This window comes from Emys orbicularis, chromosome 10 (assembly GCF_028017835.1).
Source record: "Emys orbicularis isolate rEmyOrb1 chromosome 10, rEmyOrb1.hap1, whole genome shotgun sequence".
Taxonomy (NCBI): Eukaryota; Metazoa; Chordata; order Testudines; family Emydidae; genus Emys; species Emys orbicularis.
The window spans coordinates 48,581,065-48,601,094 of NC_088692.1; the positions used below are offsets into that span (position 1 = coordinate 48,581,065).

Below are 20,030 nucleotides of genomic sequence, written 5' to 3' on the forward strand. Positions count from 1 at the left end.
TCTTTGCTCATCGCAATCAATAGACTTTCTGGGGAAGTGAGAAATTAGAGAAGATAGTGACAGATGAAACGGCAATCAGAGCAGAGAACATCTCTGAAAATGCAAAGTTCCAGTATCCCCCAATGTGTTGTGAGAGAAACCAATGTCTCAGGTGTAACATTTTGCACTCACCTAGCTCCTTCAATCCAGTATTTTATTGGTGGCAAACTGAGGCAAGGAGAGGTGAAGTATCTTGCCCAAGGTGTCATGGAAAGTGACTAAAAGTGGCACCACCCTCACCGACAGACCTGCTCTCCATGTGTATTCAGCACCAGGGCTGCTGACTTTCTGAGCCAAAGAAGCCCTGCAGTGCCATGTCTGGCCCAGGCACCATGAACAGAACGGTTCATTGAGTTCCAGCTACTGGGTCCAATTCTGCCTTCAGTTACACCTGGGCAACCCTGTGGAAGACTTTGGTGTGGCTGAGGGGACAGTCTGGCCAACAGAATCTTGATTACTGGTGCTTAGGTATGAGCCAGAATAATTCCAGCACTTCTCTGAGGCCAGGCGGACTTCGCAGCACTTGCAGTCAGAGAAACACACCTTCTGACTGGTAAATTCCAGCATGTTTCCTCCGTGAAGCCCCTGAGATGAGAACGGAACCCAAGGAGGCCATTCTTAGTTTATCTTTTCAGACTAGAGCTTCCCTCGAGCCTCCTGAAGACAGAATCAAGGACGGGGGATTTTCAAGATCCCAGAGAAAAGTAACGGAGACTGTGACTGGCCAGGAACAGGATGTTAAACTCATATGCAGTGCCTGGAACAGGAACCTGGCTAGATTGCATGATTTGCCCAAGGAAAAATCTGAAAATTCTAGCATTCTATGTAGGGGTTGTCTGGGATAAGAAGCATCTGGCGCCATTTCTCCTGCTTCCAGGCCCTGCAGCTAACAGAGCTAGAGAGGATTATTCTGAAAATGGAGCTTTAAAGTTGAAGCTTGATCTGGCAAAAGGACATTGACACACAAAAAATGGATGATCATTGGAACATTTGTTTCCTGTTTGCCCTGTTGTTGTTATAGCACCATTATTTTGCATGGTGGAAACCCGGCCCTGAAAAGTAACAATCAACACCAGATGAACACTGCCCACACAGATAACATTTCTCCTTTAAAACTGGGCATTTCCAAGTCCAGATCCCTTCCATGGAATGGCCCCCAGAAGCCAAGCTGATCCATCACTATACCAACACTTTGCCTTTCTCTGTTTTTCATCAGATGCTCTCAAAGTGGCTTACGAACACTGACGAATGGCTCTGGGTTTCACAGGTGGGGAAGGTCGCACAGTGGCACAGCTAGGAATAGATCTGGGATCTCCCATGCTAACCACTAGAGCAGGGGTGGCCAACCTGAGCCTGAGAAGGAGCCAGAATTTACCAATGTACATTGCCAAAGAGCCACAGTAATACATCAGCAGCCCCTCATCAGCTCCCCCCAACTCCTAGTGCCTCCCACCTACCGGCAGCCCTGCCGATCAGCGCCTCCCGATCAGCTGTTTCATGGCGTGCAGGAGGCTCGGGGGGGGAGAGGGAGGAGCGAGGGCATAGCAGGCTCGGGACAGGGCCTGTGGCAGAGCCAGGGGTTGAGCAGTGAGCCCCCCCGGCACATTGGAAAGTTGGCACCTGTAGCTCCAGCCCTGCAGTCGGTGCCTATACAAGGAACCGCATATTAACTTCTGAAGAGCCGCATGTGGCTCCGGAGCCACAGGTTGGCCACCCCTGCACTAGACTGTACTGAAGTTGTTGCTTGCTGCCTGTGTGTTTTTGCCCCAGTCCTGGCCTTCTGGAGTACAAAAAAGCAAGGGGTCTAGATAAGCATTGGTGTAATTTTACTGGTCTCTAGTTCCCTGGGCTGCCTCTCAGCCGTTGGTCACATTTGTGATGGGGTTGGAAAGCAGGTTACAAGTGCTGGCATAAATGCCGCTGTTTGGCTGCGGCTCCCATGCTGCTTGCCAGAAACTGCTGACTATTTTTTTTTCTGTTTTGGAAACCGCTACAGCAACATTTTCTAGCTGGATGGTGAGCAATTTCCCTCAGGAGAGGAGGAGAAAATGGCTGTTTAGTAGTTAATTACCTGTTATGTTAGTCTGACAGCGATGAAGCTTATGAGGCATGAAAGAAGAGTGGATCCGCCTTTCCCACAAATCACACTGAAAACTGGGTGAAGTAAGTTGCCCGGTGGCCAAGCACGCTCCCAAACTTCCCCCGGCTGTCCTCTGTCACAAGCACGCCATTCAGCCCTTGCATTCCTCTTGCAGGGAACGCTTTGCTTCCCAGCCTCCTGACTTGGGGATAGCCAAGTGGCTTCTCATAACTCTTGGAGCAGGCAGCACAGAGTATGGGGTGTTTCTGCCTGCCACAGATGGCTGATTTATTGACACACAGGCCCCGCCACAGCAGCCCTGTGCTCTTTCCGAGGGGCTGAATCACTGCCAAGATGTTTTTGAACTGGATTTCATGGTGAGAAATAACCCAGCTCTGATGTCAGCACATGGGCTCTGCTGGCCTTTATTCCTTCCAGACAGCCTTGCTTTCCGGCGCAGCCTCTTTTATTTTGTAGCACTGAGGGGAGATAAAGCCCAGACATCAGAACAGATGGCAGCTGCTCTCAGAGACTACAGGTCCCAGCGTGCAGTTTTCTCCATCTTCATTCAATTAGCATGGGACCTGTACAGCTCCATATTAAAGATGGCAGGCTGCACTGCAGAGCTCTGTAGGCTGGCCTTTTTTTGAGGCAAAGACAGGAAAGGAACTGGGCTTATTAACACATTATTTTATACCTTGGTCTTTTCTGGGGCATTCGTTTATTTCCTTCTGCTTTCCTGTCTGGAGACCTCAGTCACACCAAAAGAATAGCCTTCACTAGTAAAACTGCCTGGGAAAGGTTTTGCTCCCTGCTTTGTTCTCTAGAACCTCTGCTCCATCGTGGGTTGTGCCTTTGTTTTCTGATAGGATTGGACCACACCAGGTCTCTCTCAGGTCTCACGTTGCAGTGCGGACGCGATTAAAAAAAAAATAACCACCCCGAACGAGGCGCTGTCTATACTGGCGCTTTTCAGCACTAAAACTTTTGTCGCTCGGGTGTGTTTTTTCACACCCCTGAACGACTAAAGTTTTAGCGTTGAAAGTGGCAGTGTAGACACAGCCTTGGTGATTTGTGTTCTCCTAGCACTTTTCTTTCCTTGATTGTTTCAGTTCCGCCCTCCTTGGTTTGTGACACCTTTTAGACGGGCAAACTCAGCACTGTAGAGCCAGGGACTTGGAGATGGGGGTGGGGAGAGCCCCATTCAGGCTGACAACATGGTAACGGTTTACAGGCTTCCAAGGAAGCTGTGTCCAGCCCTCCTTTGCCGGAAGGGTAATCAGCCAGAGGTGGGGAAATGAGGGTGGGGGAATACAAGGAGAAATGGGATGAGGGAGCAGGAATACCCTCTGTAAAATAATATGAAAATTCAAATATTCTAGTATGAGAAGGAGATGGGAAAAAATCTGAATGGGTCAGGTTGTCTGTTGTGTCCAGTTTGTGCTGGGTGCAGCAGAGAGAGGGAGCTGTGAGGGGCTACTCTGAACGCTCTCAGTTAGTAATAGTCCCCTGGGGATCATCCTCCAGCTGAAAATAGCTGGAGTGCAGTGTGCTCCAGTTGTGCCTTCTTCTCAGGTGGGCTACAGGAAGAGTGGCATAGGAGTCAATGGCATCAATCTATGCCTGCTGGCGATTCCCGTGCCAGGGGAATCCCAGCTTGAGTGGTGCAGTCAGTCTTTGCTTCCTTTATGCTGCTAAGCTGCACGAGCGAGCAGAGTAGGCCAAGAGTATCTGACCCAGTGTTTGTTGCCAAATGTGTTATGTCCAAGCGTCTCTGGGGTAGTCTGCACCCCCCCCCCTCCCCCCAGCTACAGCTATTGCTCTCAGTTCCTCCCCTTCCTGGCCTCTTTCAGGGTTTCCACTGCTCCCCTGAATTAAGACAAAGTGCAGAAAATTGTCGCTTAGCTAAATTTGACTGGATGAAAATGCCCCCGTGGAACAGGGCCCTGAGTGTCAGAGGTAGTGGGCTTGTGTCCCTGCTAACTCAGATGACCTGTCTGCCCCTCTACTCCTTTTACTGTGGGCTGGCTGAGCTGGGAAATCTGTCCAGGCCTCTTAACATTGCTGGTCACAGCATGCTGGGGAGAGGTCAATAGCAAAGAGGTGGAAACATTCAGTATGGTGGATTCCATCCTGCATCCTGATTGTTTTGGCTGTGTGGAGTGGCTGATAGCCACCTGCTGTGTGTTAGAACTTCTGAATCTATAGGGAGTGTGGGAGCTGTAGGCAGCCCGCCTTCTGTGGAGCTGACTAGATAGCTGACTTCCAGCTGGTACTGAGATGCTGCATTTAGCCTCAAGCTCTGTCTGCTTGTTTAGCAGGAGAAAAGGATCTCCTTAATTCCTCCTAGTTACACACTTGCTAGTAACAAACTCGGGTCCCCCCAGTGCTCTTGTTTAGACTGGGGTTTGCATCTTTCTGGCGTGGGTGGAATGAGCCAGGAATTCCTGGCTTCTGTACGAGTCGCTGTGCTCATCTAGTTCAAGATCATGTTTGGGGTTTGCGATTAGCTTTGTTTGAGTCCACTTGTAGTGGAGAGAAGAGACATTCCAGTTGCCTCGGTGAAGCGGCAGGAGGGGTCAGACGTACAGTCCAAGGTAACGGGGTCAGATAAAGGAATTACATATAACTAAGCAAAGGGGTAACTAGCACTTAGAAACCTCAGTCCCATTGAAAGTCAGGGAGTTAGGGTCCTAAGTGCCTAAGTCACTTCTGAAAAAAAATGGGACTTTTGCTCCTAACTCACTTAGGCACTTCTGAAAACTGTACCTTTGTGTTCTACTGCCAGCATCTCTGTCAGACAGCACAAGCTGAAAAGCAAAAAGTAGGGGAGCTAGAATGCCTGGCGGTAGAAGAGACAGCTCAGAAGCGTGGCAGGATAAATATCAGTGGGATTCTCTAGTACTGGGATCTGAATTATTCAGGAAGGACAGATGAAGTCGTAGAAGTGAGGGAGTGCCACTGCACCCACAAGATTCCATAGTATCTGGTGAGATAGAAGTTCTGACTAGAGAGCATCATACATCATGACCCAATTGGTACAAATGCCGAGTCAGAAGAATACAGACATATATCAGTTATATTGCATGCCCCCAGGTCAGGCTACTGATAGCCCAAGAGGTTGGGAGAGGAAAACATGCTTGCTCAAATAGCAATAATGGGGGGCTTCAGCTAGTCAATGTTAACTGCTCCAAAGATGTTTACATCCCTAGGGCTGGTGATCCAGTAGAGTAGGTGATCATGCATGCCTTGGTCCACCAGATTTAGCAAATAGCCTCCTCCATTATGCTCAAGTGCATTTCTAAATTGACACTTCAGTCATTGGTGTCTCTCTCTCCAGTCTGACTGGTCTCATAATTTGGTTGCAATCTAAAACATCCAGTAAGAATCAGGGTTCACTTAGGTAACTTATTAGCTTTACTAGTTCTATCACGAATGTAATTGGTGCACAGTGGGGTGCCCCCAACCTTTGCACAGCTGTGGGCTGCTTTGGCACTTTTCTCAGAGCCTCAGGTCTGTACACTGTGTTGGTATAAATCAAAGGAGTAATTGGGCCCAGTACTCAGACTGACAAAGCTCTGTTGTTGCCTCATCCACAACTCTCCCGAACGCATTCAGCCTCGGGAAGCCTTGTACACCGTTCCTACATGCTGCTTCACACCATGCTGCCCGCTGGTGTGGCCTGAGCACCTCTTCTTCCATCCAGAACGCACACTAATAGCCCAGCTTGACAGTGTGCAACTAATGGGACATCAGCGTGGCCGAGAACAGGGTGGCACAATGAACAAGGCAGATACAACTGCTGCTGAACCGGCAAACGGACCTCGGAATTCCACAGGGGGAAATCTCACTGGGGGGGGAGGTAGAACCAATCAGATGAGAAGGAAGCTTTGCCTAAGTTCTCATGCCTGCAAAAATTCCTGCTGGCAAAAAGTTCTGCTTCAGCAAAACACTGTCCTTTTCAGAGTCAGTGCAAGGAAAACCAAAGCTCTTGAGCCAGTGAATTGTCAAGTATGTAGGCTCATGCCTTTGACTTTTGTAACCTCCATGCTGCCATAACAGCCCACTGCCCTACTGGGGGAAGTGGGAAGAGCGCACAAGGTGAGGTTTAAGGATGGGTGTTGATTACTGTTGGAATGCTGTGTGTGCACACGTACATGTCCAGTTATGGAAGCCCAGGTGTGTGTCATTATCAGACTATACTTTCTCTAGCAGTCTAGCATTAGAGAGGTTATTTTATCCCTGTATTTGGCACTGATGTGCCTGCTGCTGGAATCCTGTGTCCAGATCTGGTGCCCACAGTTCAAGAAGGATGTGGATAAACTGGAAAGGGGTTCAGAGAAGAGCCACAAAAATGATTAAAAGATTAGAAAACCTGCCTTATAGTGATGGATTCAAGGAGCTCAATCTATTTAGTTTAACAGAAAATTAAGGAGTGACTTTATCACACTCTGTAAGTACCTACATGGGAAACAAATATTTGGTAATGGGCTTTTCAGTCTTTTCAATCCTGAAGCCGGGGGTTGGTAACCCTTGAGACTGTATCCTACCAACTTGTAACTGCAGATGTCTCAGTGTGTGTGTTTGGTATATGTTCTCTTACTCATCTAGGATCTTAAACAGTGTCTAATTTTTTTTTTTTTTTTTACAAGAGCTTTGCAGTTCACCTTCTAAACATCAGTGCAACTGGACTGCGTCCAGACAGAGCTTCAGTGGATTCCCTTTCTTGGTGAAGCCTTCCTTTTTGGCTAGCGAGAGAAGGGCTCTGTTGACTGTTTTTCCTGTACAAATTCCCCAGATGTTTTCATTGCACTGAAGTTGCTTTACACAAGTTCCTTCCAGAAGATGGCCTGGATTTCAAAAGGAGAAAACAGTTCTCCTCCCCAACTGCATCTGGGTGCTGGCTCCTCTTTAAACTGCAGACCGACTCCTAGTGTCACGTTAGTCTGAGGGTATGTATACACTGCAGTCAAAGGGGTGACTGCAGCATGTGTAGACATACCCAAGCTAGCTTTGATCTAGCTGGCTCCAATAACAGTAGCAGTGAAGCTGCAGCAACGTGGGCTGCATGGACTGTGGGTATAGACTGAAGCAGCTAAGCCATGCTGCCGTGGCAATCTAGATCAAAGCTGACTCATGTATGTCTACACATGCTGCAGTCACACCTCGGATTGCCATGTAAACATACCTCGAGTTAGAATAAACTCCTTGGAAGAGGGGTCTTGTCATTTGATGGGTTCAGCAAACCATTATGTATACCTGCAAGATTCTGTCAACAACCCCTCAGAAGCAGAAGGTTCTCAAAATAGGTCCATTCTACAGCAAGAACAGGTCTGATTGAATAGTTGTGATAAAAGCAATTCAGTTAAACAGGTTAAACTTTGTGTATGGATTCAACTCTTATCTGCTAAAGCTGGCGCTTATCAGATGCAAGCCCAGCTGATATCAGAGCCACCCAGGGTTTGCCCCTAGTGTGGTTTTTAAACCTATTTAAGTCGGTGCAACCAATGTGTGTGGACAAGCCCTTAAATTCTGACTTACCTTCTCGTGCCGCACAAATGTTCCTGCCTGCTGTGCTCTTTTTGAATGTAGAGCTGCTCTCACACCCACTGCGGTTTGTCTAAGGCAGTTTGTGTTTGTGCTTTTCAGTATCCGGAGTTGAGCCAGGAGTCTGGGTCTCCATTTGTCTATGTCTGCACTAATCCCCAGGAGATGATCGTGAAGTTTCCCATCAAAGGAAAACACAAAATCTGTAAGTCATGGCACCCCACAGACACACTCCTCTCTCCCTTTCTGGCAGGCTGTTGCCAGTTTTTGTCCTCCAGCTCAGCTTGCGTTCTGTGTAGCTGTTCACAGGCGTTGATCCATAGGTGTTTGTTTAATAATGCAAACACATCTGTAGTAGCGTCCTCTTTAGTTCTCTTATCCCCAAATGTTGCTTCTTTGAAAACACATGACTTCTCCCTCTCCCTTGCTAAGGTTCCTAGAGCCTTAAGACTCATCACATGGAAGTAGGAAACACACGTTTGCAGTTGATCTGTTTTTGGCACGAGCACATAGAGCATGGCTGAGGATGCCAGGTTGTTTGATTAGATGATAAACCTTTGTAGCCAAAAGCATCCTTTCAAATAGGGCAAGTAGCAGACCTTCACATCCCACTACGCAAGCCATGTGCATGAAGGGAGTGGTGTCTCACTGGTACAGGGGTAATAGCACTCCTCTTCAACCTTCACAGACCTGGATTCGAGTCTCAACTTGCCATCAAAAGAGAACATGGCTTAGATGGGTCTTGGACTAGTCCCTAGTAGACACTTGTCTGCATTACAAAATTGCCACCCAGTTTGGCTTGACTGGCTATCAGTATGGGAGACCCAAGAGTGAAATAGCAAGAGGGCTGCAGGTCTAGGCGGAACTGCTTTGGCAGAGCTGTGGGGGGACGCTGCAGAGCATCTGTCCACACTATGCTTGCCAGTGCTGTAAGTCCCTTTTATGAGCAACCAACCATCCACAGCTGCTGGTTTTACTGCCCATCCCTGTAAAGAGAATGGAAAAGGGGCGCAGCAGCTGGGGATTCTGCAGTCAGCGCTGGCCTTATTAACAGCATCCCCACTTCCCAGCCTTGGGAAGGGACCACACATGGTTCCAGGGGACGTGAAAAATTAATTTGACAGGCTTAAATCAGTATAAGCAAAACGAGTCTCTGCTCTTTGTTTCACTGAGCTGATCACTAGGTCTACTTTCGAATTTGCAGTGTGTTTCACTGGGGGCTGGTCTACACTGGGGGGGGGATCGATCCAAGATACGCAACTTCAGCTACGCGAATAGCCTAGCTGAAGTCGAAGTATCTTGGATCGAATTACCTGGGGTCCAGACGGCGCGGGATCGATGGCCGCGGCTCCCCCGTCGACTGCGCTACCGCCGCTCGCTCTGGTGGAGTTCCGGAGTCGACGGTGAGCGCGTTCAGGGATCAATATATCGCGTCTTAACGAGACGCGATATATCGATCCCGGATAAATTGATTGCTACCCGCCGATACGGCGGGTAGTGAAGACGTACCCTGGGAGTAGTTAGACTCTGGTGGGACGGAAGCGGCAGCGTTTCTAGGGACTAGTTAACTTCCTCTGAAGTACAGTCTGGAGTCTTTTCTCTCTCCACTGATTGAGAGGAACGTTCCCCTCCCTGTGGATTTAGTCTGTCTTTCATTGACTGTATGCGAATCATTCTCCCCCACCGCATGTTTCCAGAGCCTAGGGGGCAAGGTGGCTTTGTTTGGTTTATTTCCTTTTACGCACACCAGCATCCTCATGGGGAAGGTGAGTGCTCTAGCTCCTTGAGCAGCGGTTAGCCAGCGCTACCGCAGAACCCACAGGGGAACTTGTTCCTGGGGCCCACCGCAATATGGCGACTCCGGTTCTGGTGGGTGTGTGTGGGAGTGAAAGGAGCTGTTTGGAATGGGGGCTTTTTGTGTTGCTGGAACATCCTTACAAGTGTGATTTATTTTGGCATCAGCTGCCTGACCCCGACCCTGCCCAACCCTTCCCCTCTCTGATTCATGCTCTGCCCGCACTCCCCTCACCTCCCTCCATCAAGCCACCTCTGGCAAGGAGGCTGCGGGGTGCCGTGGCTGAGTGGAATGCTGATGTGCTCTGTGCAGTGTGGGCAGGGGCTGACTGCATCTCTGCGTACAAATGCTGGCTGCCACATCGCATCCTTTGTGTTGCGACAGTTTCCTGCTTGAAGAGGGAGCAGCTTAACAGACTGGAAGGACGCCGGCTGGGCTCGAGGGTGTCTGAGTGTCCCACTCCCACTGCTGGCTTTTCCTTCCCTGACTCCTCCTGCACAGGATCTGTCATCAGGGTAAAGCAGAGCAGCAGCAGTGGTTCACATTCCCCTTCAGCGGGGAGACAGCCATTCCAGGCCAGGCAGGCGATATTGGTGACAAGTGGGGGAAGGAGCAGAGAACCTTTGAGCTTTCACCACAGTAATTCCCTGTCATAATAGGGGCACGCTTCAGATCAGATACAGTCAACCTCAAAAGCATAACGCCTCATGAGCCTTATAACAAGGCCCTGAGTATGGGTCACTTTAGCATCCCCACCTGAGCACACTGACTTGCTACAGGGTCTCCTGTAAACCTCATTCAGCCAGGGACCCAAATGTCTGTTTGTCCCATTGTTGAGAAACAAGGCCCTAGTTTGATCAAACAGAAATGGGGCTTGTGCAGGAAAGGCTCCATCTAATCCGTGTAGAGATCTGATCCTGATCACTGTGGTGTCCAAGCGCCTCCCAGGGTGATACAAATAGCAATAACAATCTCTTTCTTCATCCCCAGATTGGAGGGGAAATAGCTCCATTGCTTGTGTGTGCTTGGGCAGGCAGCATGGGCAAAACTCACTGAGGGAAAGCCGAGTTGGAGAAATATATTTTCTCTTAGTTTTGAGTGTAGGAGGCCTGTGCTCATCCTTAGCTCTTGTGGCAGTGAGTTCCCCAGTCTAGGCCCAGCTCCTGTGGAAGTCCTGCCGCCAGCACTCACAAGCTGCCCCCTATTGGTCGGACAGTTCCATCATTCCAGTAGAACGCAGCAGTCCAGGATGCTTTGGTTGCATGTGGGGCATTCTGTGGACTCTGGAATGTGAGATAGAAGGGCATTTAATGACTTGACCAAGTTTTGCGAGAACCGGACTCCTGGTGCCTGTTCTTTGATATTCACCTTTGTCTTGTGCTTATCTCTGTCCTCGCTCCAGGTTACCCATTGGTTGACAATTTTTTAACTAGCTAATAGAGCTGGGTGCTTTCTTATCAGCCTTGTTTCTGGGGATAAGGAGAAGCATTTGCACTTGAGACTAGTAGATGAAGTTGGTGCCAAATGTGAAGCCAAGATGTTCCATGCTTGGCAGAGCTTGTGGCCATATGAGATGGAAGCGTGTAACTAAGTTTGTAGCTCCATTGCTGTTCTTCCTCTGTGAGGAACCCTCCATTCTGTAACATGCTGGTCTGACATGCGGGGCTACTGGGCAGTCTGGCCACTGTGAGCTCACAACTGCTGAGACGTGTGGTGGCTAATCATGCTTTCCTTTCAGCCAGAGGGGACTCTAGGGCTGCGACAGCTCTATTAGATGTGGCCTGTCACCAGAAGGAGAATGAGGGCAGTGCAGATTCCCTGCAGCAGTAGATCCTCCCGGGCCATGGCCACTCCGATTTCCCAAGCATGGTTTTACCTTGCTTCTGGCTCCCATGATTGCTGCAAACCCTGGCAGAGGAGACCTGCATGCTGCTTATTGCAATCAGCTGCTCACACCTTTTTGCAAATCCCTTTTTGCAGAAAAGTCTGTGCATCCCTATTCCTGGAAGGCTTCTGCTGGAGTGTAGACTGTAGCAGAGGACTGGCCAGACAGCCAGACTTAGCCCAGAACCTAGGCTAAAGGAGGGGAGGCCAACTTCAGGGAGATTTAGGGGGACCTGAGAGAGAGAGGCAGGAGGAGGAAGCCTCTGGGATTTGATTCCTCCCATTATCTGTGGGAGGTTCTGAGCAAAGCTGCCTGGTGTGAACAAGAACCTCTCATGGTAGCTGTGCATGTAGGTTCTCGCTGCTTTGGCGCTGGAATTAGTAGGCCAGTTAGCCCAAGACACCATGTTCCTTGGGCAGGCCCAGGGTTTGTCTCTGGGGCGAGGGGCACTTCCCCAGCCACTCCAGCACAAACCTCTTGCTGTGTTTTGGAGCTAGCCCTGAAATGTTAATCGCTAAACACATGGAAATGCATGCAGCTGCCCCGGCCCTAGAGAGCCCCCCCTGCTGAGGTGTAGCTCAGCTGCAGTGGCACAGCTCTGCCAGCGGGAGACACACTGGCCGTGTATGGTCCCATTTCCCAGTGGACATGCTCTTGTTCCCTGGAACAGTATCATACGTGTCCTGGGATGGTACCTTGATTAAGCCCAAGAAGGGAGATGGAGTAACCCGGAGAGTGGAGTGCATGCCGGCTCTCGCTCCTTGGCCTGTTCCCCGACCCCTCTCCCAGTGCAGTTCTGCCTCGTGTTCCTTGCACTCCAGGGCAGGGTTTGTTTCTTTGCTCTGAAGGGCGCTCACGTCTGCAGTTGCTGTTTGACCAGGTAACTGCCCTTTATCTACCAGTCTTCAATAGCAGCTGTCCTAGCCAGAAGCCCTGAGCTGCGCGCAGACAGGCTGGTAGAACTGCCTGACATCTCTATGCTGCTTAGAGCTCCCTCCACAGGTAGCCACAAGCACCTGCGCCTTTGTGCAGCGCCTCTGAACCACAGCAGGCATGCTCAGTTCTGCCAGCCAGAGCTCTGCCGGGACAGCAGCTTGTGGGGGCAGAGGGAGCTGACCCCACACATGGAGCTAATGAGTTACTGCTGGTTATGGATGAGCATGTTTAAAGTCAGCTTGTGCTGTAACAGAGCTGAGATCAGTGCAGGCTGCTTCCTCCTGACGAATGGCTCTGTCTGTGGAGCAATGGTCAGGGGCTCTGCAGCACATTGATTAAGGAATATAAATGGCAGTGGAGAATGTGTACAGCAGCTATAAAAGCCAAAGACAAGCTCTGTATTTGCAAAGGGTGGGACCCTCCACCATGCAGAACCCTGTGGGGGGGGGTTGTGACTTCACAAGGTGAGATGAATGTTAGTGCGAGAGGTGGTGCAGTCCTGGGACCAGGGAGGAGGGGGCCTAGGGTAGACACCATGGCATTGTTCGGTGGAGCTGTTGTTGCTCAGCGCTGAAGCTGGCTGTTCAGCAGGGGGAAGCAATGCTCATTCAGAGGAGCCAGCCAGTGCTGGGGAGCGAGAGAGCAATTGCCATTCAGGCTGGGGTGATGTCGTGCATCCTCCATCAATCTGACAGGGATCAAAGAACATATGTAGAGCCAGCAACCCCATAGCCCTCTCTGGAGTGAGCACGGCAGCTTGGGAGGGTCCCTGCTTCTCTCCCGCTGGTGCGTGGTGGGCGGGGGATGGAGCTGAGTGCGCCTCCCCCAGAAGGCTAGGGCAGAGATTGAGACCATATGGGATTATCCTAACTGGTGGTGGTCCCCCAGTTTGTAGAAGGGTCTCAGAGCACTGCCCTGCGCAGGGCTATCAGTGGTGTGTGATGACATCCCGACCCATTTGTGTATCACTGTAAATTTGCAGTGGGCAACTTCCCCTCACCTCCAAACAAGGGCCTCCAGGGCAGGAGGGAAACCAGCCCTTGGGATAGGTGCCACATTCATTGCTTTGGAGAGAGTGGATGCAGTTCAGGGAAGACATGGAGTGAAAGTAAGGAGAAAGAGGGGGCTGGGCATGACCCAGGGAGGCAAACATTGGCCCCTGCACTCTGGGCTCCAGCTCGCTCCCTCCCAGTGCCTCTGCATGAGCCCTTGGCCTGAATAGAGTTTGTGCTTCAGTTACTGGATCAGGTTTGTTGATGGCCTGCCCTTGCCTCCATGCTGGGGAAGGGAAGCTGGAAGCACTGTGCCTGGCAGGCTGGGAATCTTGGTAGAGCCTCTGTTAGGGCTGCAGCCCGTCTGCTAGCAAAGCCCAAGGAAGGCAGTGTTGGCTCTGGGTCCTGCTGCTGCCAGCAGGGTGCAGCTGGCTGTGAGCCTGCTTGTTCACAGTTGCTGGCTCCCTCTGCTCCCAGGAGGGAGGTGGGGGATGCTAGAGATGTGCTTCCCATTAGTCTATTCCGGCTGCAGCCCAGAAAGGCCCCTTGGCTGGGCTTTACACTTGGGAGCCCTGCAGGCTTCAAACTCTGACCTCTTCCACATGGCAATAGGGCAGTCATGCAGGGCTCCAGCCTGCTCTGCTCCGCTTCTTCAGGTCACTGCCCTCATTCAGCAGGGGCCCTGCTCTGACCGCTGGGCCAGCGCAGGGATGTCTCTCCTGCACAGTGTTTGGAGAAGGCACCTGTGTACGAGTGTTTCCTTAAAACATGTCATGTCACACCATTGAGCAGAACGATCTGTTTCCTCCCAGCAGCGGCGGGAGCAATGGATGTTAATTTCCTCTCCTCTTTGCTGAAGCCCCCCCAGGATTTCTTTTCTGCATGGTGCACAGTGCCTCCCCGCTCTCTGTGTCACGCCTGCAGAGTGAACGGATGAGTTTAGAAATGCCTGGCTCCTGAAGCAGGATAATTGAATGTGACAGGAACACACTAACTAGGAGACCTCGCTGCCTCCAGCTGATTTGCATTGCAAATGACGCTTAAAAATAAAGTGATGAGATGTTTTGTTGTTTTTTTCCCCCTTTCTCCCCCCTCTACAGGGAAACTGGATTCAAAGATTCATCAGGGAGCAAAGAAGGGGTTAATGAAGCAGAAGGCGATTGTTTGAGCTCCCCACCCACCAGGAGCCCAGCCCAGCTGCTCTTCCTGGGGCCTTTGGGACAGAGTGGAGGTGGAAGGTTCTGAAAGGCAGGTGCTTCCAGGGGGACTGAGAGCATTGTTAAAATATCTGACTATTGTATTCTGAGGCCATTAAACGAGGAGAGCTTTGTGCCTCGCTCTCTACGTGCACAGAGCCCAGCCAGTCTGGCAGCTTGGAGTTTCCTGTGTCTTAAAAGACCTCTGGTGCTTTGGCTGCAGAGGCTGGTCTGATGGCAAGCTCAATGGAGTGCTGGCATCTGGCTCCGTCTGCTGGGACACGGCACTCAAAGCATGCCCCAGACTGGGTCAGAGGATTCGGAAACAGGCCAACATCAGCCAGCAGCTCCTTGTCACCCAGCAGGTCCGAGCTGGCTCAGCCCTGGTGGTGTCAGTATCCTCTCCCCGGACAGCTAGGGGAAGAGAGATTGTGACTCCAGGTCCATTGGCCAGAGCGGGTCAGGCACATCACAGCACCAGGCTCACGGGAGTTGTGCTGCAGCTGCTCACAGAGATGCTTTGGCAGCAGTTCCTGCTGGAGCTGCCTTGGCATGCAATGTGCTCTGTTCCAGCAGGAGACGTACTGGTCAAAAAGGAGCGAAGCAGGATGGGGCTGAATGTCATAAAGCTGGGCTGAGCGCCCTCCCCGAGCCCCATCCCTGCCTCTGCAGAGTGCAGGCCAGAGGAGGAGGGGTGGGAGGGGAAAGGTGAACTCAATGCTCTGCCCCCTCTTGCTCAGAGCTTTACTTGCGAGGCTGCTTCCCTGAGCGGTTAGTAGCAGCTCTTGGCGTCTTCAGCAGCTGGGCAGCCTTCAGTCTGTGCTCCGTTTTTATTCCAACCAGCTGCCTGCCCGTGAGAGCTGGCTCCCGTCCAGTAGCTGTGCGCATGACTTGGAAAAAACCGCCCCCTGTGTTAGGAATCAGATTGATTTCCCCTGTCTTTAATCCTTCATATTCAGCGTCTCTGTGCAGTGACATGCCTGTGCGTTGGTGCTCACTGGGCTGTGTGCCTGCCGTGCTGCGTCGCTTCAGGCGCCAGTTCGACACGGCCTAAGCGTTACTGATTCCCAGCCGAACCCACCCCGCCCCCTCCCCCACGTTCCAACGACGACAGCGCTAACCCGGAGCGATGTCTCTTGGCACCGCCATGCCGGGCAGAGCGGCAAATCCCCCGAGAGGCGCACCAGAGCCCCAAGGTTAGATGCTCTCAGTTCATTATGCAGATAATGGTTAAGTTGCCCGGACCCTGCTGCCCTGTTTGTCTATTACCACAACACACTGGGAGCCAGGAGGGCTTGGAGCATTCTCAGCAGAAGGCCCAGTGCATCACTTCAGTATTCTGGAGGTGAGCAGCCGGAGCCATAGGCATTCTCAGCTAGAAGGGAATTAGCTCAGGCGACATGCAAATGCCATCCTCGGCCTCGGTGCCATCTCCTGGCTTGTCCTTTGCTGGGTTTGTGTCGTGCGTGTCACTCTGTCTCTGAGCTTCTGTCTCTGGTCGATATGGATTCAAGTACATGTAGATCTCAGCCAGGGTGGAGCTGGCTCTGAGGTTACTGAAGGGAAGCTGCCATTCCCTAGGACAGGGAGAAACGGGGGTGGGGTGGGGGATGTGTTAATCCCTTCCTTCCTCAGCTGGTCCTGCCCAGCCTGTAAAATTCCCCCTTCCCATCCTGGCCTCACTCACCTATTGGTAAAATTCCCTCCAGCTGGACTTTGGCCGCAGGCCCTTCCCCCTGACCTGGCAGCCCTGCACCCTCATGCTAACTGCTTTTTGGTAACTGTTTCTCCTCCAGTGGCAGCTATGGCCTCCACTCCAATCAGGGCTCCGGTCTGCTGGGTGCTGCCCAAACCTCACCTGCTGCGTGCCCCAAAGTATCTGTGCTCTAAGATTAAGCCAAACATCTCCAGTGACTGCAGAGATCTGAGCTGGAGGCGGAGCGGGGGATGGGAGGGGTTGAGAGGCAGTTGCTCCCTAGTGATTGGGGATAGACAGCTGATGGGGCTGTGAAAGGAGGAGAGACTCACCTGTGCTGGCTGAGATTCAGACTGCTCTGCTGGCAGATACAGGAGATCTGGGGCCCTGCAGCCCCGTGCGCTGGCTCTGTGGGTGTATGTGGTTAATAAAGCTGTCACCAGGTGGTGTGGTGCTGCCAGAACAGACCTAGACCAGCCCCCAGTGGAGGACCTGCTGGGCAGCTCAGGCGTTGGTGAAGCAGTTTGGGAGGCTGTTCGGGGCTACAGGATTACTTCATGGGGAGCAGCAGAGCAGGCCCCGCTGCTGCTCTGGCTTATGCTGCTGCCCACTGTGCTTGCCATTTAGGCGTCCTTGAGTCTAGCGTTAAAGGTGGCAAATCGCCTCCCCGCTGGCTGTGCTGGGCTCTGGCCCCTATCCTTGGCTCTAGCTTGGGCAGGTCATGTGGTCTCTGGGTGCCTCTGCTTTCCTGTTTGTAAAGTGGGGCTAATGCCCCATTCGGGTGTGGGAAGGCTCAGTGGGCTAGCGCGGGGTCTCACAAACCAAGGGGAGCCTGCCCACCCTCCAACCTGCGGCCCCAGCTGCACTAGAGTAGTGATGGGCATGGGCTGCAGTTCTGGGGTGCAGTGTGGACAGGCCGGTTTGCACCCCGTGAAGCTCTGGGCTCCCCAAGGCACTGATAGGGGCCAGCTTGTGCCCAGGGTGGGCATGGGGCCCTTGCCTTGGGTCTTAGTCTGTGCTGGCCTCTTAACCATCCCTTGGGCATGTCCAGCATGGGTTGATGCTGCAGCTGTGTTGGGATTGGCTGTCGGGCTTGGCCTGGCCCCTGATCACCTACTGTCTGGGTCTGCGGACTTGGCTAATGTGCCCAGTTACACCCCCAGCCATCCCATAGCAAGGATCTGACCTGCCCCTGCCCCGCTATTGCCCTACAGGACTGTGCAAACTCCTCCAGGAGGCAGTGCTCTGCCCTGATTTCCCCACCCCTGACTGGGCGAGCACCTGGTCCCATCTGTACTTCACCAGCCTCTCACACAATCTCCACTAGCACCATGCCCGCAGCCGACTGAGTGTTACCTGGCAGCCAGCGAGTTCCCCCACAGCACAGCCTGCCTGCCCATCCCCAGCTCCTTGGTGAGGGCAGAAAGGGAGCCAAGACTGGCACAAGGTTTGGGGGCGCTGCCTGGGGGTGCGGTGCTGCTCATGGTGCTTCCGTGCAAGCAGCCTAGGCTCTCGCTCCCATCCAGTGCCCCCAGGTTCTGGCTCCTGAGCGGTGGCTGAATTTCGGTGTTGAAGGAAGTGAGCCTTGTCTAGGCGTGTAATGTACATGCCAGGCCACCCCATCCAGCTCCAGTGCAGGAAGTTAGAGCAGAGCTGGACACTATGACTGCAAAGGCTGAACGGTACTCGGGGAATGGAGCCAAGATTCCCAGCCCTTCCCCTTCCCAAGGCCCCTCTCGGTGTGTGTTGGATGCTGGCCCCCCATCTCCCCATACGTACAGAGCCGTGTGTCACCAGCAGCCTGTTCTCACACAGCTCCCCTGGGGCCGTGGGAGATCCAGGTGAGACTCACCTCTTGGGGCCAGCTTCTGCTCTGCCCCACTGAGTGCCCCCAGCCTGGAGCTGGCAGAGGCAGTGGAACAAATCAGAGCAGGACATGGAGCGTTCCTTGGATCTCTTCCTGGATTTGTTCGCCTTAGTCACAGCCCTCCACTGCCCCAGGGAGCTGGGCTAACTGGGAGATCAGGGTCTTTCCATCTCCAGGACTGAATTCTCCTTATCTCCCTCCTGCACCCACTCCCCCATCCCTTCTCCAATCTCAGCCATGCAAGAGCCTTCTCTGCTGCTCTCCGGAGCAGTCTCCTTGAGCGCGCAGCCTTAGGGGCTCTCCCCCTTGTTTCAAATCTGCCTTGCAAGGCAGCACTCACTCCCTCTCAAAGTCCCTTCCACAAGTTAATTTATTCATGATGTCATTCATTTCCCCATGTTTTACACCGCACATGATCTTGTCTGAAGCCAGCTTTGCTCCAGTTTGTGTGAAAGACCCTATAGTGAATAAAGTGCCTTTGCCTTCTTTGTTACTGGTGGTGTTGTGGTGCACTAGCATTTAGACAACCCCAGCTGTGCTCAGCGACTCCTTGTGCCAGACCCTCCCTGGCCTCAAACACTTACAGTCTCAAGAGACCGGGTGAGAGGAAAATGCCCAGAAATGGGATGTGACGTGTCTAAGATCACACACGAGCTCAGTAGCAGAGCTCAAGTAGGCTGTAGGTCACATGACTCCCAGTCCACTGACCTACCCACTAGACCATGCTGCCTCTAACTCCTTATTGGGATTCCAGGGGTGCCCAGATATCTGTCTGGCCCCTGGGCCCAACTGTTATCTCATAGCCAAAGGGACTAGCTCCCGGCTGGGTGGTAGCTTTCTAAGACCGCATAGGCCGCTTGCCCTTTCTTATTTCATTGACCAGCTACTGTGCTATTGCAATCAATGCAACCCCTCTGAGCTGGCGCGTACCCATTTCCTGCTGCCACAGTCCCTCACCCCATTGGCCTTCGACATTACAAGCCAGTGCTTTAGAGAGTGGACTGGGGGTAAAAGGCCTTTGGGTGTGTTGGCAAAGAAAGGCCAAGCCAAAGTGAGAGGGAGCAGATATCAGGTGCTGCTGAGCCGTGGGCCTGGCACCAGCCCCTGTAAGAAACACCCCTGGGACAAGAATATCAAGGAGCCCCTGTGATGTGAAATTAACTCAAGGCACTAGACTGACTCCCTGGAGCAGGTGAGACTGTGGGAGGCACAGTCCACTAACAACCACTTGCTCTTCTAGTGCTTTCCATCTATTGATTTCAAACTGCTTTACAAATGGGGAAACTGAAGCACAGAGCAGGAAAGTGGCTTGCCCAGGCTCACCCAGCACGCTAATGCAACAGCCAGGAGTTGAACCCAGGCCAGGGCCCTACTCACTAAACCACATCGTCTCCCCAACAAAATTGCCTCGTGGCTGCTAGCAGTCACTGCTGAAGTGCTGCCTGTGCATGGTGCTAAATAAGATGTGGAAGAGGAGCCAGTCTTTCCCCCAAAGCTTACAGGCTCCACGGATGGCCAGCACAAAATACACTGCCAGCCCCAGGGACAGACTGGACTGAGGGAGAAGGGTCCCTGGTGTGAGAAGGGGCTGCAGCAGGGAAGGCAATGCTCCAAAACTTTGGCAAGCTGAAGTACTGGCAACCAGAGCACAGTGTGTGCCTGGGGAGGGGTGGGGGTGGGGAGGAGAGTGTGATGCCTAAGGCCATCTACTTCCCTTGTTTGTATCAGGCTGCTGAGCTCCCCTCCTTGCTCTCCTGAGGGGCTCACCTGCCCTGGGGCCCCTGCTCCACCTCAGGGGTTGGCAGGGATAAAAGTCCAAAGAGACCGAGTAACCCTCTGGCTGAGACTACAGCAACCCTTGGGTGCTATGAGCATCATCCCAATCACCTTGTCTCCCCCACATAACCAGGGAGCCACTGATTTCTCGTGCCTGGGCTCCTCCCCTTGGGGAAGGCTGGCGAGAAGCCAGGTCGTTCAGGAGCCCCAAGAGGGTGGGA

General features: G+C 52.4%; 1 protein-coding gene across 1 annotated transcript in view; it reads left to right on the forward strand.

Moving 5' to 3' along the window:
• Nucleotides 1–14,628, forward strand: part of TRIP4 (thyroid hormone receptor interactor 4) — a 45,404-nt gene extending 30,776 nt beyond the window's left edge. The window contains exons 12-13 of the mRNA XM_065411887.1: nucleotides 7,769–7,871; nucleotides 14,375–14,628. Of these exons, the coding sequence (XP_065267959.1) occupies nucleotides 7,769–7,871; nucleotides 14,375–14,442 (171 nt within the window). The 3' untranslated portion in view covers nucleotides 14,443–14,628. The remainder of the gene's footprint in view (nucleotides 1–7,768; nucleotides 7,872–14,374) is intronic.
• Nucleotides 14,629–20,030: the final 5,402 nt, after the last annotated feature.